The 22,845-nt window shown below is 49.6% G+C and overlaps 1 protein-coding gene across 2 annotated transcripts in view; it reads right to left on the bottom strand.

Annotated features, from left to right (window-relative positions):
• Positions 1–22,845, bottom strand: part of SDC3 (syndecan 3) — a 175,153-nt gene that overhangs the window by 90,274 nt on the left and 62,034 nt on the right. Inside the window, exon 1 of one of the 2 annotated variants that reach the window (XM_054011695.1) lies at positions 22,595–22,686. The exons of the other annotated variant lie outside the window; for it this stretch is intronic. Coding sequence (XP_053867670.1) covers positions 22,595–22,606 — 12 coding nt within the window. The 5' untranslated portion in view covers positions 22,607–22,686. Of the gene's footprint in view, positions 1–22,594; positions 22,687–22,845 lie in introns of those variants that run through there. 2 annotated transcript variants of the gene reach the window in all.

The raw sequence follows: 22,845 nt of genomic DNA, 5'->3' as shown, positions 1-22,845 counted from the left end.
GATGAATGATCAAGCGTTCACATGTGTAGATCAGAAAGCAGCTTGTCAAGGCGGGTGAGGATCATTGTCTCCATTTTACCGGTGGAGAAACTGAGGCACGGAGCCACATCTTCCGGTTCAGGAGTTCCCTGTGCTCAGACCATGACTTATCACCTGGGTTGTGTGTGCAGCACACTGTAATTTTGGCACCTGGCATACACACACTCACACTCTCACACACACACACACACACACACAAATGTACGCACAGGAAGAAAAACAGCCATTACGCTGGCTAGAGAGACTCAGCTATGCAGTGACGTGAAGGTGTGCAGACACATCCTGGCAGAGGCCTCATGGGTCATGAGCCCCGGCCTCTTTAATCACCAGGAAGCACAATGCCACCTTTGTACATCCTCGGGTGAGGCATGTTACCACGTTTTCCTGACCCACTTGGTTATGCAGAACAGTCCCAGAGTTTGTGATCCTCTTTGATCTGAATCCTCCCTTTATCCTGCCCATTTTATAAATGCAGAGACAGATGTATGTAGATCAAAGGATTAATTTTTAAACACAGCAAATAATTAACCTGTGGGACTCATTGCCACCAGGGACTGCTGAGGCCAGGGGGTTAGAAGTATTCATAAAATGAGGAGATGTTGATAAGAATGCACAGCTAGGTGAAAAAACAGGGAGGCTAAAAAAACAGGGCTATAAAGCCACGTACTTCAGGACCATAAGCCAACCCCTAACTGCTTGGGGGTAGAAGGAAGTTTCCCCTATGGGCAGGTTATCCCATAATTTTCCACCATGGGATTTTTTTTTTTGCACCTTCCTCTGAAGCATGTGGCGCTGGCTACACTCAAAGACAGGATACTGGGCTGGATGGATCAGGGTCCTGATCCAGTGTGGCAACTCTTGTTCCTATCCAGGCTTAAATCATGCTCCCAGTGAAGTCAAAGGGAGTTTTGTCAACGCTAGCAGGAATTGATCCATGTAGTATCTAGCTAGGGCTATCTACCTAATATAAATATGGGGCCCAGTATATAGTGTGCTGGTGAGAAACTGGGGTTCTATCCCTGCCACTGGTGTGCTGGGTAACCTTGGCCAAGTCATAGCCCTCTCTGTGCCTCGGTTTTCCTATCTGTAAAATGGGGATAATAATATTGACCTCCTTTGTAAAGTGCTTTGAGACCTACAGCTCTAGGTGTTGCTATTACAGGCCATATTATTCATCCCGCCACCACTCCACGGAAGTCAATGGGGATGACTTGGTCCCCAGATACTGCATTGCTGCAAACTGGCCCAGACCTAATGCTCTGGAAAGCACATGTGTTTTCTACATTATCTGTATGTCCAACATGTAAAACACATGCTGCCCCGTCGCAACCCTTCACACGAGTCATAGACATGTTTGCCCTCAAGCCTTCACTGCAGAAACACGAGTAAGACACAAAACCTTGGGAGTTTTTCAGCATGAAGGGAAGTGGGTCAGCTGCCTGGGAGTTTAAAATGCTCCCAGGCACTTTGCCAATGCTCGGAATGTCAGTGTGTGCTTGCTGTGTGTATACACCAAGCAGACTGGGGTAACGCACAGATGCTCCTTGAGAGCTGTTTAAAAACTCTGTTATTCACAGAGGTCTTAATAAGTTGCATTCTGCATCTCTGGGGACTGGTAACAGTAAATATCCCTGCTCGGGAATGTAATATTTGATGTATCTTCATTTTTCAGCTGTAACTTTGCCAGGGTACCCTGAGCAATGGAAAAGCCCCTGCCAGACAGGCCGCGGCAAAGCCACTAGGATAAAAATCAGAACCTCTGACCTCACCCTCCTGCCATTGTCACTTCAGCCTTAAGTAGGGGAAAGTTCAGTTAACATTATGAGACGGTCCCAAGCCACAAAATCCAGATCCGGAGCACCATAAGCTCCAACCCATGGTTTTCATGCAGCCCCTTGTATCAGAGGGGAGATGTATAAAATCAACACCCAGATCCAAAATCCGGGGTAGATTTAGATCTGGGGGTGGAGAGGGATGTTGGCCAGTTACAAAGGCACCAGCTGCAAAATTCTGCCCCACATTTCAAACCACCCCGTCCCTCTACCCTAAATAAAGTTCAGGGGTTCCAATTCAGGGTACTGCAGTTCAGGTCCATCTTTATTTTTTTTTCCCCTTCTTTTTTTTCCTGCTTGAAATTCGAGGGGGTGGGGAGATGGAGAATGCCACTGTCACACTGCCCCCCATCTTCTTCATAGTGATATTATGATGATATGATTATGGCATAATTATGATGCATATGATGCAAGGTGGGTCATGTAGGATGTCATTGGAAAAGTTATGATTTGCTGAATATGATTCGTCTATTTGTATGCATGTATCATTTTTGTATCTGAAGTTATGAATATCAACTATGTATCTGTATTACAAATGTAGTTACACCTGCGTAACACCCACCAAACAAGATACTTTAAGTCTAGATAGCTGGTGGGGAAGGGCCTATTCAGGGTAATGGGTCATTAGGAAAAACAATCGGCCGTAGGAGAAGCTTACAGTAATACCAGGGTACAAAATATATCGGAAGGACAGAACAGGTCCTGCTGGCGCGGGAGTGGTATTATATGTGAAAGAAGGCAAAGAATCAAATGAAGTAAAAACCATAAATGTACCACCTCTATGGATAGAAATTCCATGCTCTAATAAGAAGAATATAGGGTAGGGATATATTACCAACCACCTGACCAGGATGATGATAGTGATTGTGAAATGCTCAGGGAGATTAGAGAGGCTATTAAAATAAAAAAACTCAATAACAATGGGGGATTTCAACTATCCCCATATTGACTGGGTACATGTCACCTCAGGACGGGATGCAGAGATAAAGTTTCTTGACACCTTAAATGACTGCTGCTTGGATCAGCTAGTCCTGGAAGAGAGGTGAGGCAATTCTTGATTTAGTCCTAAGTGGAGCACAAGATCAGGTCCAAGAGGTGAATAGAGCTGAACCGCTCGGTAACAGTGACCATAATATAATTAAATTTAACATCCCTGTGGCAGGAAAAACACCACAGTGGCCCAACAATGTAGCATTTAATTTCAGAGAGGGGAACTACACAAAAATGAAGAGGTTAGTGAAACAGAAATTAAAGGGTAAAGCGCCAAAAGTGAAATCTCTTAAATGTACACCCCAAATTAAAAAACATGGTAAGAGAACCAAAAAAGAGCCACTGTGACTAAACAACAAAGTAAAAGAAGCAGTGAGAGGCAAAAAGACGTCCTTTCAAAAGTGGAAGTTAAATCCTAGGAGGAAATAGAAAGGAGCATAAACACTGGCAAATGAAGTGTAAAAATACAATTAGGAAGGCCAAAAAAGAATTTGAGGAACAGTTAGCCAAAGACTCAAAAAGTAATAGCAATTTTTTTTTAAAGTACGTCAGAAGCAGGAGGCCTGCTAAACAACCAGTGGGGCCACTCAAGGATGATAAGGCCATTGCAGAGAAACTAAATGAATGTTGATAAATGCGAGGTAATGCACATTGGAAACCATAATCCCAACTATACATATAAGATGATGGGGTCTAAATTAGCTGTGACCACTCAAGAAAGAGATCTTGGAGTCATTGTGAATAGTTCTCTGAAAACATCCACTCAATGTGCAGGGGCTGTCAAAAAAGCAAACAGAATGCTGGGAATAATTAAGAAAGGGATAGATAATAGGACAGAAAATATCATGATGCCTCTATATAAATCCATGGTACGCCCACATCTTGAATACTGTGTGCAGATCTGGTCGCCCCATCTCAAAAAAGATATATTGGAATTGGAAAAGGTTCCGAAAAGGGCAACAAAAATGATTAGGGGTATGGAACGGCTGCCGTATGAGGAGAGATTAATAAGACTGGGACTTTTCAGCTTGGAAAAGAGATGGCTAAGGGGAGATATGATTGAGGTCTATACAATCATGACTGGTGTAGAGAAAGTAGATAAGGAAGTGTTGTTTTCTAATTCTCAGAACACAAGAACTAGGGGTCACCAAATGAAATTAATAAGCAGCAGGTTTTAAACAAATAAAAGGAAGTATTTCTTCACACAAGGCACAGTCAACCTGTGGAACTCCTCGCCAGAGGATGTTGTGAAGGCCAAGACTATAACAGGGTGCAAAAAAGAATCAGATAAATTCATGGAGGATAGGTCCATCAAAGGCTATTAGCCAGGATGGGCAGGGATGGTGTCCCTAGCCTCTGTTTGCCAGAAGCTGGGAATGAGTGACACGGGTTGGATCACTTGATGATCACCTGTTCTGTTCATTCCCTCTGGGGCACCTGGCACTGGCCACTGTCGGAAGACAGTATACTGGGCTAGATGGATCCTTGGTCTGACCCAGTAGGGCCATTCTTATGAATAGCAGATTCCCACCGTATCTATTTAGTATATTAAGCTTAGTTTGAGTTTTTGTTTATTTGCTAGGTAATCTGCTTTGATCTGTTTGCTATCACTTATAATCACTTAAATCTATCTTTTGTGATTAATACACTTGTTTTGTTTTATCTAAAGCAGTGAGCTTTGACTGGAGTGCTTGAGGAAAATCTCTGCTAGGTTACCACAAGTGTGTATTGTTCTCTTCACATTGAGGGAGCGGCGGACCGGGTGTTAAACCCGGCCAGATTTGACCAGGGCAGGACGGCGGTGCTCTGGGGTCCCAGGCTGGGAAGCTGGTGGTTAGGGAGCCTGCATGAAACTGCAGCTGGGCGTGTCCCTACCTGTGTGAATGCTGGTGAAAGTGCAGGCTGGGGGGCTTTGTAGCTTGTCACAGCAGGACAGTGTGAGCCCAGGCTGGTGGGTCAGAGGGCTCGGTGGTACCCCAGTTCAAGGTGGCACCCCGGCAGGAACCCGTCACAGCCACTTCTGATCTTTCTGGCTTGCTCAGGTGCAGGGGACACCAAAAAAACAGAGAGCTGGCTGGTTCTTGAGCAATTCCCCAGCCTAGTTTGACGACAGACTGACGAGGTTCCAAGCTGCCAGGCTTTCATAGATTTTAAGGCCAGAACGAATCACTGTGATCATCTACGCTGACCCTCTGCATAACACAGACCAAGGAACTTTCCTAAATAGTTTCTAGGGCAGATCTTTTAGAAAACCATCCAATCTTGATTTAAAAATCGCAAGTGATGGAGAATCTTCACTTCACAGGCCTGAAACCAGTCTCTGAACCTCCCGAGGTTCACAAAGCACTAACGCAAAGGAGAATACCATGACGTGTGGTCAACTCTCATGATACTATTTGTTTTTTTCCTGAAGCTCCACCTCCTGGAGTCAGGTGATTATATGAGAATGTCCGCTTTCATTTTTTTTTTAAATGACAACTTTATGGCCTTTATGATTGCAGGGAAAAAGCTTGAAAACATGACGTGAGTGTCTTCTAAAGGCTCAGAACCCAGAAGGCAAATAAAAAGAACCCAAATTTTGGTTATTTTTATAAATCTCATAATCTTTAAACTGATCTCATGATTTTGCAGGCTGAATTTTTGACTGCTTGGGGTTGACCATGCTGAATTTGGATTCCAGGTGCTTTTGCTTCTGTTGTTTTACCTCAGAGAAGATTCTTTCTGTCCATGCCTCATATTAAGACATCCTATTTTTAACCAGTTGTTTTCCATACATATGTAGATATGTGCACTCACACCTATATACTTTCATATATGTTGTGCATCTATAGGGGAGAGAAAATTAAAGAGAGCTAAAGGATTGAGCTCGAAGCTAGAGCCCAGCTGTGATTCACTGGGTAGCCATTGGCCACTTTGGCCAAATTTTCACAAGTGGCCTCTAATTGTGAGTGATGGAGTTTTTACTCCATTGGCAATGCATGTATGACTTGTCATGCCAGTGAATTCACAGTAGATTGAACTGGACTCAACTGTGGGTCATACAGTTTGAGATACCGAGAGCCCTGTTCTCAGAGGTGCCTTGCTCCCACAACTCCTGCTGAAAACAACAAGAGTTATGGGTGCTCAGCTCTTCTGGAAATCAGGAATCATGTGTCTCAAGGTGGGTGCTCAATAAACCAAGCCACCCAGAAACAGAAACCCCTTTTGGAAATGTGGCTGTCAATTTTTATGCCTCCATTTCCCCATCTGTAAAATGGGGCTAATATTGATTCTCCACCTCATAGGCAGTACTGAGGATTATCTAGTTAATGTCAGCAGTACTTTGAAAATGTAAAGGGTGGCTATTTTTCTGATTCTGCTTTCATACACACAATTCTAGCCCATGAAACTGACGTTAGCCGGACAGCTGTCCTCTAAGTGGGTGACTAAAAAGATAGTCTGATTAACAGATAATTAATAAGATGCAGTAACATTTTATATAACTGTGCTCTTAGAAGCAGGCTGGCTTCCGAGACACTATCCAAAGGCCTCTGATCTAATGCAGGTCAGAAGTGGGTTCATTTTTCCTGAACTTTCCAACTCTGAAAATGCTGGGACGACTGACTTCAAACACTCCTAAAAGATTCACTCCTGGCCTTTGACCAAGCTGAAGAAATTTTAGGCCAAAGGTTGTTTTTTTCTTTTTTTTTCTTCTTGTTTGTAATAAAAGTTTAGAAAGGGGTCAAAAATAGAGGTCAGAAGGAAAAAACTCCTACTGTAGTCTTAACTATGTAATTGCTACATTGCAGTTATGTAGAAGTTTAATGCCGAAGGATCCCACTTTAACAGGCTTCACCCAGCACCACCAAAGTGCAGTAACTCTGGGGTGGAGGTCAGCAGCTAAGAAGCACACTTGGAAAGAGAGGGAAATTTTGGTCTAAGGAAAACCTTGACTCTCATAAAAATGCCATCTGGTCTCTTTACAGTCCACAAAGAGCAGAAAGATCTGCACATAGTTATTAGTAGGAGACTCTATATATCTTCTGTGCCAGGAGACTCACACAGCAGGGACTCTCCGCTCTGGAAAGTCTGTATTTCACACCTGACGCTTATGACACAAAGCCATCCCCAACAAGCCTGGGACAGCAGTGTGGTCTAGTGGAGTGGGCACTACATTAGCAATGAGGAGAGCTAGATTCTCGTCCCCATTCTGCAGATTACTTATTCTCTGTGCTGTCTGTTTTAATTGTAAGCTGTTTGGGGCAGGGACTCTCTCTCATTCTGTAGCCTCTAGCACAATGGGGACCTGCTCATGGTTGGTGGTCCCCTAAGTGTTACCATAATGCTAATAACAACAGGCTTCTGTGTTCCTAGATGGATAAAGAATGGGAGAGAACATCTGAGTATATCAGGGTCTCTTCCTTCCTTTTGCTAGGGCAGTGAAAAGATCCCCCGTGCTGCTCATGTACTCAACACTTCTTCCAACATGCCAGCCCTTCCCAGGCCTTTCCAGCCCAATGCCCCGGCTGGTGCTTGTGGCTCACCCAACCACGCCTCCCCGGCTCTCCCCAGGTGCAGATTTAGTCAGACATGCTGATAGAGGCCATAAATGTCTGTGAGGTGGTGAATCATGGTTATGGAGCACTGAGAGCTCCCGGGGCAACAGCTTGGCTGCTTCCCGAGCTTGTATTTTATCCGAAGGGATGAGCATTAATCTACCCCATTGCTCCCTCCCCATTTACATTTGCAGGGTGGATTTCTCCAAAGTCCAATGCTTCAACATGCTAAAGCCCCATAAATGAAACCCAAGCTAGTGCCAGGAAGCACTATGTTGCTGAACGTGCCGTTGCAGATCAAATATAAACCTAAGGTCCTAGCTGCTTGGGGTCATTGAAATCTCCTGGCAAGAGTCGGGATGTCCTTGGCCTATTTCGGTGTGGGGAACTATCGGTGCCTACCTGAGTTCCCCTGGAGTTCCAGCTGGTGGAAGTACAGTCTAGTAGTGGACAGAGAAGGAACCAGCGATGCAGGACTCCTAAAGTCTATTCTCAGCTCTGCCACTAACTCGCCAAGTAACCTTGAGCGAGTCTCTTCACCTCCCTGTTTGGGAGGAATGATACTGACCGCCCTTCTCAAGGCATTTTAGGGTCATCAGCTGGAGCGCGCCAAGCGACTGCACAGCACGCTGTATGGTAATCAGCACTAGCGGGCTCAGAAATCATTTGGGAATCAGCGCCTGGGGATTAGAACAATCCCCGCCCTGGGTGAGCTGTGCGCGGCTGATGCTGGAGGCAGGGAGCAGCTTGGAGATTGGATCCACCCATCGGAATAGATCTGCATGCAGCGAGTGGGAGACAGGCCCTGGAAGTCAGCCTGAGCTCACGTCAAGGGGGGTGACCAGCAAGCAAAAAAGTGACACACTGATCCCAGAGTGACAGCAAGGGATTGGCAAAGTGTGCAAAGCCAAATGGAGGCGGGGCAGAGGTGGGGAAGGGGTGGAGTTGGGGCATGGCCGGGGGGGTGCAAGGACCCACCAGCGGCGGAGAAAGTTGGCGCCTATGGTGTAGCCCAAGGCACAGCCTGTTTGGGGGGGGCAGCTGTGGAACCAACTTCCCGAGGGGATCCGGCAAATCCAGAGTCTGGCTGTCTTTGGGAAACGCTGCAAAACCTCCCTCTTTGAACAGGCCTGTCCACCATGACACTGCCACCCCCAAACCCAAATATTAATAAAATCGAAACAAAAACCCCAAACTGCACACCAAGCAGAGTTGATCTTTTTTTTTTAAACTCGAAAAGGGAGAAGTGCTAGAGAGTCAATGAAGCCAACTCGGGACTTTGCTGTTGTTACTGATGATACACGGAAGGTGCTCAGATCCCATGGTGATGGGCAGCAGCATAAAACCCGAAGCTCTGGCCTGCACACAGTGTTTGCATTGGTACAGGCCTGGTGGTCAGGGTGGTGATTTTATACCACTGTAGCTACACCAGCACATCCCTGAGGGTGGACACGGTTACACTGATATTAAAGGTGCCGTCGCTTATTCCCCTTCCCTTATGGGAACAGCTCTACTGTATAAAACACCTTGAGACCGATGTACCTGCTTCGCCTGTTGGAGCACTTTATGCCATTTTTTTGAGTTTTCACCAAAAATTCAAACTTTCCCAGGGAAAAGTTCAACAAAAAAGAATTGGTTTTTTCTACATTTTTGTCAAAAGCTCCTATGGAAAAGCAGCTCTGGAAGGGAGCGGGGGCCGACACAACCACCCCTCTGGGGGTTTATGATCAGTCACTGCTAACACTGGGGCACCCGAAGACCCCTGACAAGATCAGGGACCCATTGCACGGCCTCTGTGGCCTGCCTCGTCCCCCTACACCCTGCGCGCTGCAGGCTCAGAATTCAATCCAAACCCACCTGTGGTTACGTCCAGCCTTTGGGGCTCACCGCAGGATGGGGAGTTTCTCCCAGGAGCAACTAGCACAAGGCAGGGGAGAGGCCCAAGGAGGCAGTACCTGCGATTCTGTCCCTTGCTCTGGCCCCCTATAATACTGTGCTGGTATATAGGGGCCGGGGCGAATTCCTGACCCAGGCCTGTGCTGTACAAGCGATGGGGACACAGAACATCCCACTACGGCCATTGTGGCTTGTGCCACAAGCCTCTGACGGCCTTGAGGGGGCTGACGTAACGCAGAGCACCTCCAGGAGCCTCCCCCTGAGCTGTGCCTCCACACCATGACTCTCATCCTAAGTGACTTGGCAAGGGTCAAACGCGGAGTATGTGGCAGAGCCAGGAACTGAACCCAGAGCTTGTCACTACACGGCCCCGTGAGTACGGAGCCCACTAAACATCCTGAGCTCGGAGTTATTAACGCTCAATAGCGATGGCGGGGGATGAGGCATCCGTTGCCATTTTCAAGCATCAAAGCTCCCGGGGTCCGGAGAAGGCCCCAGACTTTAATTATATTTGCCAAGACACTTGAATGGGCATTTATCCCCTTCTATCCCCACCCTCCTCCTCCTTCCTCCTTGGCTTAAGCCAATTCTTCCCAGGGCCCATTTATTCACTGTCCCATCCCCCATCCAATTGCTATTGATCCCAGCGCCGGCCTGCCGGAGAGGTGCTGCAGGCATTTAACCTCCTGTCCGGCTGACGGCTCGCCAGCACCTAGGTGGAAGGGGCCGGCGTTTTCCAATTTGCAGCGCGAGCCTGCCTGTAAGGATTAAAGGGAATTAAAGCTGCGGCTTACTGTCACTTTCAACAAACAGCCGGAGCATCAGCTCCCGGAGAGGGGAGCCGGCGAAGAGTGGGCCAAGCAGGTAGGCAGAAGTTTAGCCCGTGCGCGAGAGGATTTGTCCTCTAAAGGACTCACCCAGCCTGACAGCCTCCTTCTTTCCCCTCTTCCAGCTGTTTCCTGCTAGCCCGGGCAGCTCTATGGGCTCAAACAGATCCAGAGGTCACGGAGATCCAAGTGACTTTTTTCCACTGACTTCAGTGGGATTTGGATCAGACCCGTACCCTGGCCCTCAAGGTTGGAGTGAGTGGTTACTTAGCATCAGAACTGCAGTGAGAAGGGGCCCATCTAGCCCGGTATCTGGTCTCAGATAGCGCTGACACCAGCTCCTTCAAAGGGAGGGTGCTGCAGGGTGAGAGGGCCCTTTACAGGAGTTGGGGTGAGCCCCCAGTGATGGGGCGTCCAGCCGACACCAGCACGGATGGGGCTAAAGGGGCAAGAGAGACCGATTAACCTTAGGCTGCACCCACTGGGGACCTAAGACCGATGGAGAACCAAGCTCACCTAGGCAGGAACGGGTGGGACTTCTGCAAAGCCTAGGAGCTGAGGCCAGAGCAGGGCTGAGCCTGCAGTCGAGAGGGAGAGCAGAAGGCAGCGTAGGAAGCTGTCGGGGAAGGAGCATTAAGGTCTGAGCTGCTGGCTCGAGGGTCCCTGGATTGGAAGGCGGGCCCGGGTTCCCCTCCCAGCCACTGTGGGGGAGGCGCAGTCAGCACAGCGGAGCTGGAGGCTGCCTGAGACTTTGAGGAAGGTGACGCTGATAATAGCCAGGAAGGGGAGGACGACGGTGACTTGGCCGGAGGGCTGAGCCACGAGGGAGAGGCCCTGCAGCGCCTGATGAGTGAGAGGACAGCTGCAGAGCGAGTGCCGGGGGCAATGGAGCGGCGGCCAGACGGGGCACGGACAGCGGCGAGCTAATTCCCCAGATGAGCCATGAGGAGGCGCCGCCGAGCGGGGACCAGCAGACGCTGTGATACCCCCACGTGGGACAAATCATCTGCCTCCCAGCTGATGGCATGAGACCAGGGATCAGGCGATAGCTTGAAGATCACCAGGCTATCACAGGAGCCAATGAGTAACTCAGCTGCTAGTGAGAGCTGCAGGGAGCAGGAAGGTCCCGAGTCAGGGGAGAGAACCCAGTGGACATCAGACTCCCAGGCGGGTGGCCGGGAAGGGTGCTCCTGCAGGGAGGAGGCTAGGAAGGAGAAGGGAGCAGAAAGGCTCACCCTAGCTCCCAGACAGATGGCCCGTGAAGCATAAGAACTGCAGGGAATAGGTAGGTTCCGCAGAAGACCCTGGGTCAGGGGGAAAGGACACAGCAGAGATGTTAAACTTGTGTTAACTAGCTTTAATTTAAAGAAATACAACAGGTGCCCTGAAGAAAAAAGGACTGAAATCCAGTGGCTGGAGTGTGCTCTTTGATGCACGGACTGGGGAGAAAGCCCACCAGTATAGGAAGGGTTAACTCCATCCCCATGCCGGACAATGACCCAACAACAGAATGACGGAAGAGGTCTCTGCCTTGCCCACCCAGCAGGGGGTTGGTTTATACCTGAGGCACAAGAACCGATGTCCCCTGTACATTTTTACCCTCGGTCCTTGTTCCAGTATCCCCTGTAGCCAGCCGCAGGTTTTTCATTGCAGCGTAGACATACCCTGAGTGATCCTTAGCAGGTCATCTGAGCCTGACCTTGCTTAGCTTATTACAGGGGTTCTGTGGCCACTCTGCAGAACGAACAGGACGAGGTGCCATTGATGGGAGGGTTGGAAAAGGGAGTCATGACACAGAAGAGCTTGAGAGACACCCGTGGCTTACGACATCATAGAATCATAGAATATCAGGGTTGGAAGGGACCTCAGGAGGTCATATAGTCCAACCCCCTGCTCAAAGCAGGACCAATTCCCAACTAAATCATCCCAGCCAGGGCTTTGTCAAGCCGGGCCTTAAAAACCTCTAAGGACGGAGATTCCACCACCTCCCTAGGTAACCCATTCCAGTGCTTCACCACCCTCCTAGTGAAATAGTTTTTCCTAATATCCAACTTAGACCTCCCCCACTGCAACTTGAGACCATTGACCAGAACATAGGTGGAGAGCAAAGCAGACCCCCACTCATTGATTCCATTCATTTGCACATTTCTCCACATTTATGTATTAACCCCCCACCCCCAGTTTTACCTTCCCTAATTACGACCACAGTGACGTTCCTGCACCAGCAAGAGGCCTCTGTACTCCAGCTAATAATTACAATGCAGTATGCAGAGTGGGGAAAAATACAGGCCACCTTAGCTATGATTAAACACCTGGCCAGCGTCCTGTAAAATTACCGAAAACAAGGACATCTAAAAGCTTTTTCCCCTGGTGCCAGAGATCCCCAAGGAAGGAGACCTTGCATAGCCAAGGATTGACTGATCCGTGTTAAAGGAATGACAGGCTCCCTTCCCCTCCTATAAACAGCCAGTGGTGACTCATGCCGTGCACCGCAAACCATAGCTAGTGCCAATTGTGCTCATGTGGTCCATGTTTTCTGTATTTAGCCCTAGAACAAGGAGCAGATGGATTCGCAAGAGACAAATGTCCCCCACTTTTCACTGTGTTACATGTCCCCATCTGTGCCTGGCCCACCGAAGATACAGCTCTGCCACAGTTCCCAGCTATGGGATTTACTTCTCCGAGGTAGAGCGGCTCGAGCTTTTAGTTCTCAATGTGCCAAGTTTAACTCCCCAGTGGTGGCTTTGCCGTGATGGTCATTGCAGCCGGGTATTATTTACATTGGGTAACAATAAACCAGGAAAAACAGGGCAGGGGCGACGCTCCTTCGCACGGGGCATTTAAAACTTCTTGGGGCAAGCGCCGGGGAACGGACTGTACCGATCAGTCCTGCAGACGGCTGCAGGCTAGGTGAGGTGTCCGACTTTCTCTAGCTAAGTGCTATGACATTAAAATAAAGGTGCCAGTGAAGGCCGTCTCTACGTTTTCCCACACTCTTCACAGCTGGAGCACATCATGAATATTAATCATTTGGACTGCATGGGCACCCCGTCATGGACTAAGATACCATTGTCCTAGGTGCTGTACATATTCTTTTCTGAGTCCATAAAACTCCTCCTGCAGCTTCAGATGGGTGCAGGAGGCTTCTCCACTGATTATCTTGCATCGGTGAGTGGCATTGCTGTGTCCTAAACAGCTGCCACATCCTACCCCAGAAGTGGCTGCATTGCAGTGGTGAGGGAAATGATTCATGTATACAGGTTGGGATCCTACATCATCAGAGTTCTTCATGGTTCAGGCCTGGGAGTCACCTTTATATCCCCCGCAGCCTTCACAGACAGCCTGGGCACGAGGCTGCTTTATTCTGGTGAGGGCGCCGATGGCTTTTCCATATTCCTCCAAAAAGAGGGTCCTCAACTTTTCGTGTCTCAGGACGCTGGATTTCTGAGAGTGATGGACATTTAGGCTTTCATAAAAATGTGAGATTAGAGCCATCAGCAGCTCTGTTGCTGTACAGTCAGTGCGCCTGGGGGATCAGCACCTAGCTCTGAACGCCCGGGTTAGCCTAGCCCAGGCCTGAGCAGCCACACGGCAAAGCCCTGCCCGAGTGACTGTGTCCTCACTGATGCTGCACTCCCCCGTGTGTGTCGTTCGGGTTTCTGGGGGCAAGTCCCATGGTTCTTAGCATTGCAATAAACTAAGATTCTTTCCCGGTGCGAGAATGGTCTGTCCTTCATGTAGGTGAAACTGGGGGAAGGCACTGAAGGAGTATCAGCGTTTGTGTCCTCACTGCAAAGTGGAGGCTGACCAGCCTGAGAGTCAGCAAAGCCCAGGGTCTGGCCTAGCTGAGTTCAGGTGTAAAGCACCACATTTGGGAGAGGCGGTTTTGTTTACGGATGGGACAAGGGTTAAGGAAACATCCTAGCACGAGCCCAGGCTAACTCTGCAGTGAAGACAAGCCCTTCGAGAGCTCTCTGCCCCGGGATAACGTGTCTTCACTAAGCTGGAGCCTGCCAATCTTAAACCTGGACTTGCTTAATGTTCTGCCTTCCACCTGCATGACTCCTCGTCTTCCCCATCATGTGCAAACTGACTCAGGGCTTAAAAATTCCCCCCGTGCCACCCCACGGCAAGAGGAGGAAAACATCATTTCTGCCGACACCGGCTATGGGATGCCTCACAAACACTAAGGGAAACCCTTTCCCAGCTCCAGGCAAGCATGGCCAGCCCCTGAGGCCCGGACTACACCACCATCAGTCACGGACGGAGTTGGATCCAAACACAGTTTGTATCCACAGTCAGCCTGGTCTAACTCAGAGCGTGTCTCTGCTGCAGTCAGAGGTGTGACTTCAGCACGTCTAGACATACCTGAGCTAGCCTGGATCTGACTGCAGATCACAGAGCTGATTGCCGCGTAACTACACCCTTGGTTCGTAACTTTAGTCAAGGAATGGGCCTTTTCCCACCGTGCTGAGGCAGGATAATCTCATGGTTCGGAGGCTAAGCAGACTCAGGAGCGTGGGGCTCAGTTCCCAGCTCTGCTACAGGCTCACGGTATGACCTTGGACAAGTCACTTAATCTACCCTCCTTCAATTCACCATCTGGAAAAGGAGGAGGCTGTTATCTCCCACCAAGGGGCAGGCTTGAGGATCGGCTCTATTAACAACGTAGTGTGGTGATGTGGGCTGTACATAAGCAGATCGAAGAAGCTACTGGGTAGCTGCAAACAGGGCTGGCTCCAGCATTTCTGCTGCCCCAAGCAAAAAAAAAAAAAGCCACGATCGGCGGCGGCAGTTCGGCGGCAGGTCCTTCGCTCCTAGAGGGAGTGAGGGGCCTGCCGCCCCCGAATTGCCGCAGGTGCCGCCCCTCTCCCTTGGCCGCCTCAAGCACCTGCTTGTTAAGCTGGTACCTGGAGCCGGCCCTGGGTGCAAATTGGACCAACTATATTAGCTGGAACCAATTAAACTGGTGCCTGCATCACACGAGGTGAGAGAGTTTTGCAAAGCGCTTTTCCACCCTGTTCCTTTCGTACCTTTCCTTCAGGAAGTGGCTGGGAACAGAATAATCTCCGGCAGCCCGTGACTCGGGGAAAGCCCTGGTGCATTGTTCTCCTCTAACACAAGAGCGGCTCCACCTCTCCCCGTTCTTTCCTTAACGACTTCCTTTCCCCTCCTGATACAAAAACAAGGGCACCTGGCTTTTAGATCTCGTTCCGCAGGCCCCCCCACCCTGCAGCCATTTCTGACCAGGACTCCAGGCAGCCGAATGCACCTTCGGTTGGCTCCGCGCATCGAAAGCACGTTCTGCCTCCTACCTCAGCGGGACAGATTCTCAGTCGGTGTGACCCACGCCAGCTCCCATTGAAATGACGAGAACTAAGCTCGTTTACTGCAGTGGAGGATCTGGCCCTATCCACTTCATTAAAAACAAAAAAGGAGCTCTTTGCTAGTTAGCCAGCTTTCTGTGACACGGGTGAAAAAAGAAAATAACATTGGCTTTCTAATTCCACCCCCGCCCCAATCACACGAGCCATCAGTTCCCAGCTATTACAGTTTCAATATTCCTCTTGCCACCTTTTGATTGCTTTTAAATGACTGTAATTAAACTGATCCCAGAGAACGAAATGGTATGAAAACCCCACAACCTCTTATTGTGACTATTAATAGGCTTTCACTCCAGCGGTCACCTCTCCATCAGTCCCAGCTAAGTGGCCCCTGGCAATCTGACAGAGCGTGAATTTGGTTCAGTACAGGTCGGCAGGCTCCCCTGAGCAGAGGCTGTTATGCATGGGTGTCAGGGCTCTTAACCCTTTCCCAGCTAAAGCAGCCCCCCTTCCCATCCACCCCCTCCGGCTAGCTCGAGAGAGATCTTTCATAGATATGCCTTGTGTTGAGCGCTTCCTGACCATGCCTTAACTCAACGGGGATGCTGAATTCTCAGCCAGTTATTGACCAAATTGTTATTTCATCCACAGGGAGGGTTTGGGTCATTCTGCCTCCTCGATGTGTTCCAGGTATTCTGCAAAGGAGGTGCTTTCTGATCAGTTTAGGGTGCCAGGGTGGGAGAAACAGGAAGTAGGGTGTTGAAGGCCAAAATGGGTAACCAACGGGTGGTTCTGCTGCTAACATACTGTTCAGCAGTGGTTCTCAGCCGGGGATCCGTGTGCCCCCGGGGGTGTGCAGAGCTCTTCCAGGGGGTCCATCAACTCATCTAGAGATTGGCCTAGTTTTACAACAGGCGACGTAGAAAGCACTAGCGGAGTCAGTACAAACTACAAGTTCATACAGACAATGACTTGTTTATGCTGCTCTGTGTGCTCTACGCTGCAATGGAAGTACAGTATTTGTATTCCAATTGATTTATTTTATGATATTTATTATATGATAAAAATGAGAACGTCACCAATTTTTCAGTTATGTCTGATTTTTGTAAGCAAGTCGTTTTTAAGGGAGGTGAAACTTGGGGGTAGGCCAGACAAATCAGACTCCTGAAAGGGGTGCAGTCGTCTGGAAAGGTTGAGAGCCGCTGCTGTACAGGACGGGGAGACGGGCCCTCTGGGATTACCCGCTGTGATGCAGATTTTCCATCACTAAACCTCTTTGGGCTTAGTTTCCCCATCTATGAAACAGGGTAATGATCGTTAACTTGACTCCTGGGGGGCGAGGGGGGAGAGGGAATGGGTATAAAGAGCTTGGAGACCTTGACATGGGAGCTGCTACATCATGCAGTGAGGGGAAGTGGTAAATAATGAAGAGGACAGGTCACTGATTTAGAGCAATCTGGATCTCTTGGTGAGCTGGGCGCAGGTCAACAATATGCATTTTCATACAGCTCCATGTATGGGGAGGGATAGCTCAGTGGTTTGAGCATTGGCCTGCTAAACCCAGGGTTGTGAGTTCAATCCTTGAGGGGGCCACTTAGGGATCTGGGGTAAAAATCTTTCTGGGGATTGGTCCTGCTTTGAGCAGGGGGTTGGACTAGATGACCTCCTGAGGTCCCTTCCAACCCTGAGATTCTATGAAATGTGTACATCTAAGAACAAAGAATGCAGGCCACACTTACATGACGATGGACTCTACCCTGGGAAGCAGTGACTCTGAAAAAGATTTGGGAGTCACTCTGGATAATTAGCTGAATGTGAGCTCCCAGGGTGACACTGTGGCCAAAAAGGCTAATGCAATCCTGGGATGCATGAACAGGGGAATCTCAGCTAGGAGCAGAGAGGTGATTTTACTGCTGTATTCGGCACTGGGACAACCACTGCTGGAGTACCGTGTCCCGCTCTAGCGCCCACAATTCAAGAAGGATGTTGATAAACTGGAGAGGGTTCAGAGAAGAGCCATGAGAATGATTAAAGGATTAGAAAACCTGCCTTTCGGTGATAGACTCAAGGAGCTCCATCTATTTAGCTTAACACAGAGAAGGTTAAGGGGTGACTTGCCCACAGTCTGTAAATACCGACATGGGGAACAAATATGTAATAATGGGCTCTTCAATCTAGCAGAGGAAGGTCTAACATTACCCAGTGGCTGGCAGCAGAAGCTAGACAAATCCAGACAGGAAACAAGGCCTAATTTTTGTACACTGAGTAATGAACCACTGGAACAATTTACGAAAGGGTCATGGTGGAATCTCCATCACTGACAATTTTTAAATCAAGATGGGATGTTTTTCTAAAAGCTCGGCTCCAGGAATTATTTGGGGGCAGTTCTCTGGCCTGTGTTATACAGGAAGGCGGGTTAGATGATCACAATGGTCTCTTCTGGCCCTGGAATCTAGGAATCATTCAATAATAATCCTGAAAGCTGAAGACTGAGGTTTGCGGTAAACAGGCACAGCTGCAGCGGAGTGAATAGGGTGGGACCCGTTTACACAAGTGTTGCCAACTCTAGTGATTTGATTGCAACTCTAACGATAGTTGATGTTTTTCTGCAAGTTCCCAGACTCAAGATACTGCAGGAGACCTTTCTACCCCTCTTGGCTGCAGAGGGAAAAAAAGCGGGACAAGTGTGACCTACAGAGTCAGGAGCCAGAAAGGAAAGAAAAAGGGCCCAAATTATTATTTTTTAAATCTCATGATTTTCAGGGCCTGCCTCGTGACTTTTGAACTCTGGAGGGTGCGAATGCATTTACGGCGGGTCCAGGTTTGGCTCTCGGCCTTCCCCTCATCCAGGTTACTGCTGTCATCCCCCGGCACAGACGATGTAGGTAGTGAGGGCTGGGCAGTGGCTTTCTACAGGAGATGAGTTAGTGGGTCTCAGTCCAGCTGCAGTGGGCCCCTTTATTGGCAGTCATGGTAGGGAAGCGGAGCCCAGACTGAATTCCCTGGCTCCCCTCAAGGGGGTCTCTGAAAGACATGGTGGGGGCCACTGTAGGGGAGTCAATGCCCACTCCATAGACAGAGGAATTGGGTCTGCAGCACCATTCACCAGCACTGAATCCCCTAATCCCCTCCCAGCATCCTGGCTACAACCCTGCTTCATTGGCAGCAGTAAAGCCTCTCTTTCTATCCCAAGGGCTTTGCCAAACTGCCAAACTCCAGAGCATCCCGGGAAGCAGAGAGAATGGTCAGAGGGAACCGCCTGGCCAGCGAAGGAGGGCCGGATGCAGTTGTCTGGAGCCTTGGACTCCCCCACTCGAAGAATTTGTTCCAACAATGGACAAGCTGGCTGCTTGCCATCTCGGCAAGGAGGCGACCGGCTGCTGAAAGGCAGCTTCTGAATGGGGGTGGGAAGTGGGGTGAGGAGTGAAGGAAGTGGGGGGATGCTAAGGAGAGGAGCCCTGTGGCTCCTAAACCAGCTCTTCCCAACAGCAGGATTGGCGTGAGAAAGCATCCAGGGGGCTCACCCAGGGCGCGAGGTTATCAAAAGGAAGGCGACGGCCGGGGCTTGCTCACTGCCCAGCTGGCAGGGGGGTGAGATGGAGGGTATAATGTGGGCATAGTGTAGCACAGAGCTGCCCCACTCCGTAATCCTTCCCCCTTTCCCCACCCCCCTCTATGGACTCCAGGGAAAAACAGACATCCCCGAAAATTACTGCAAACCAGGCAAGTGTAAATCAATCCCCCACAAATCCACTGGGCTGCAGCCTGCAAGTGCGAAAGTGCGAAGAAAGAGGCAGTGAGTCACTTGCAGCTCCTGGGAACACAGCACCCGTCACGCTAGTTGTCAGCTCAAACTACGCAAGAGATCCTTGCTGCATCAGCGTCCGGCAGCTGAAGGCATCAGCGACAGGTCTAAAGAGTGTCACACATGTAACCTCTAGCCACAGAGGGAGGTCAGAGGAAGCCTCACCAGACTCGGATGGGAGATTGTACGGCCGTCCCCGCTGTGTCTAACAGTGCAGCACACAGCGTCCGCTCTGCTGCAGCTGGGCCTGCCTGTCACCTCTGGGCTAGCGCTGCCGTGGGTACACATGGTCACAGCCAGTCCCAGGATCTCATCCACTGCAGGGATTTGCCTCATGAATAGATTCCACGCTGGGTCAAACGCATGCTCTGGGAGGCAGGGCCGGGTTCTCACTGTGTGTTTGTACAGCGCCGAGCACAATCGGCGTCGATCTTGGTCAGGGCACTAGTGTAATACAAGTCATTAATAACAACCAAAAGGACCCAAGTTCCAATCTACTGCATGCCTATTCATACCACATATACCGTTTGCAGTTGCATTATGCACTTATCTAGCCCTTAGACACCATGGGTCCCACAGTGGTACCGAGGGTCAAACAAGGCTGGCTTGGCAAACCAATGCTTTCCACCATTGTGGCTACATCTTCTTGCTCCAGAATTTAAACTTTAATTTCAATTTAAAAACAAAGGTTTTTAGCCCTTGCGGTTGTGACGAAAACCTTCAAACCCTGAGTCAAGGGTTATCCGGTCCACTGATGTCTCCCTGAGTCTGCAGACAGACTGAAACAAAGGTTGTGAGGGGCGTGACCTGCCCTCACTCATTTTCATAGAGTGTTCACTATGAAGCCTAATGACAACAAGGCCCCAAGTGTTAGCTACATCACTGCTGATCGAAGCGTGGAAGAAAAGAGAGAAAAGGCTGTCTTATGAAGAGCTGAACAATCTACTGGGAGGCCTGCTTTTGGTTGGTGGAGCCTGGTTTGTGGGTGGAGTTTGGGAGACACTCCTCCTCCTTTTGCGCCCTTCCCCCACCCCCATTTGGCCTCTGATTAGCACCGGCAGCTGCTGTGTTCCCACAAGTGAGCTGGTGCCTTTGACAGCTTTACCTTGCCTGCCCTCCTCCCCCACCCCCACACACACACTTCATCTCTTACAACACTGCAGGGCAACAGCAGACATGACAGGATCTGCTCCTGTCACACCACCTTTTCTGTATTACACACGCAGACTGAGTGAGCCATGTACCCCATGCTCCATCTCCCGCCCACCCTGCTCTGGGCCGGCACTGGGACACGGCTGGCACTACATGTCAGAGCGCCGAGTCTCCCTTGTTCCGTGGTCAAGGCACTAGAAGGGAGAACTGGGCTCCCCAAAACCACATCTCTGACACCCGCTGCCCCATCATTTCTCCCTAACTGCATCTCCCTCTTGTCTCTCTAATACCTCCAACCACCCCCAACAAATTCCACAGAAAACCCAGGGACGGGAGCTGCACATAAAACAGCTGCAAAGAGACCAGCAGAGACACCTGCCCTTGTGCCTCTCCTCCCAGCCCTGGGACTGGTTCCTTCAGTGCCGGATCTGAATGCTCCAATCCGGTTCTGACACACACCATCCCCCTCAGTTGGACAGACTGAAGTCTCAGCCACGCAGCCCTCGCAGGGACAAAGGCTGCAGCCGTCCCTCCGCCTCCAGCCAGAATTCAGTGATGGAAAGCATAACAAACGCGGAAGGTGCGAAGAGACTGGACACAAGGCATTCTGGGAAGGTCCCCGGGTAGTGGCACTTGGCATATGGGCTTGTAGCAGTGAGCTGTGAAGAGTGACAGTTGGCGAGAGAGGAGAGGAAGCCTGGGACATCTCAGACACCTTAGGAGGAAAGGATTTGGAAGGAAGGTCCCTGCTGAGAGTCAGGAGAGAAGGAAATGCATTACCCAGCACACGGAGCCTTCCTGAAGCCTTGGAAATTAAAGGGAAAGGGGCATTTAAAGCCCATGGAGCTCAGTCACCAACCTCTCTGCTGGGGCGGTCTCCAAACGGTGCTGGTCATTACGGCGGTCATTTGAGATGGAAACTGGGCTCACACTAACCAAGTCATTCCACCTTGGGGCCACCAAAGGATGGTGAGAACTTTCTGCCCCTTTAACTCAGACTAGAGATAGTTCTCAACGGAAAATCCGTTTTTTTCTGCTGGGTTAACTGAGGTGGTGGCAATTAGGAAGGTCGCTAACGGTATGTCGACACTGCAAAAAAAGACCTGCTCTTAGCTCAGGTTCAAACAGTAGTGAAGACCCAGGCTTTTAACTCAGGTTTGCCTGTAGGGCAGCCTGGGGTGGACACAAGCTGCGGACCCGAGTTAAAAATCGAGTTGCCGTATCTTCACTGCTATCTTAACCCGCTTTAAGAGCACACCTTTTCCGGCAGCGCAGAGATACCCTCGGTTTGGAGAGCAACAGTTTGGTCTCAGTGGGTTTCTAAAAGGAATCTAGCTGGGAACCTTTAAATTCAGAGGGGTCTGACTCCAAGGAGAAGGAGCAGAGCCAGTTCAGGATGCCTGTGCTCTCACAGCCCTTTGAGAAGGCTTTTTCCTACTGGAAACCCTCTGCCCACTCCATTATTCCTCTTATCTGCAAGAAACACCGGTGCTTTGATAACAACAGAGCTTTAAAGTTTGGGACAAGGCGGCTACTCCCAACCTACAAACATATTACTCCATAATTCATTTTAAAAGCTCTTCTGGAAAAGACCTTGTGATCCTTTACCGGGGGAGGAAATCACCGTCAGTGCTCCCGAGCAAACCAGTCTGTGCAGCCCCCGCCCGCCTGAGCCACCCTGCAATAACAAAAGCCAGTGCACGTATGCGAAATGGCTTTGAGTGTCTAGCTTCCACAAGGTGCTTTCACTCATACAGTACATCACCAAGTGCCCTTAAGCCCTGTATAGTAAAAAGCACCACAAAACAAGACTGTAATTAAAATGATAAACAACGAAACATAAAATATTATGAAGAAGTCTCATCAGGGTCAGTTGAAGTGTCTAAAGCGACCCAAAGGCCCATTTCCATGGCCCTGGCATCCGCATGATACACAAAGCCCAACACCACTGCCTGATTTCCCCCTACAGATCCCCACAGCACAACCACTCTCTCCCGCACAGCAGCTTTTTGAGAGCATTATTATTAGTCATTTTATGGTCGTACCTAGAAAGCCAAGCTGATATCGGGGCCCTATTGCGCTAGGCGCTGTACAAACGCGTAGCGAGCAGCAGTCAGTCGCTGCTTTTAACTAGACAAGACAAAGGAAGGAGCAATCTCCTCATTTTACAGACGGGAAACAGAAAGTGACTCACCCAAGATTCCATAATGACTTCGTGGCAGACACAGGACCTGAACCCCAGTCTCCTAGTCCAGTGCCTGCCCCGTGCTCTCCCATGAATAGTGCTGTTCCTGTGGAATTACAGAGCAACGTTTTCTGCTGTGGTTGCAACACCATGCCCACTGCAGCCACAACTTCCCGCCTACATGCGGGTGCAAACATAGACTTGGCAGGTGTTCCAGGTGCATGTGAATCTGTGCAGGTGTGACCATTATAGCATCCCAA

The sequence above is a fragment of the Malaclemys terrapin genome, chromosome 22 (genome assembly GCF_027887155.1).
Source record: "Malaclemys terrapin pileata isolate rMalTer1 chromosome 22, rMalTer1.hap1, whole genome shotgun sequence".
Lineage (NCBI taxonomy): Eukaryota > Metazoa > Chordata > Testudines > Emydidae > Malaclemys > Malaclemys terrapin.
This window is presented reverse-complemented; position numbering and strand designations above follow the sequence as displayed.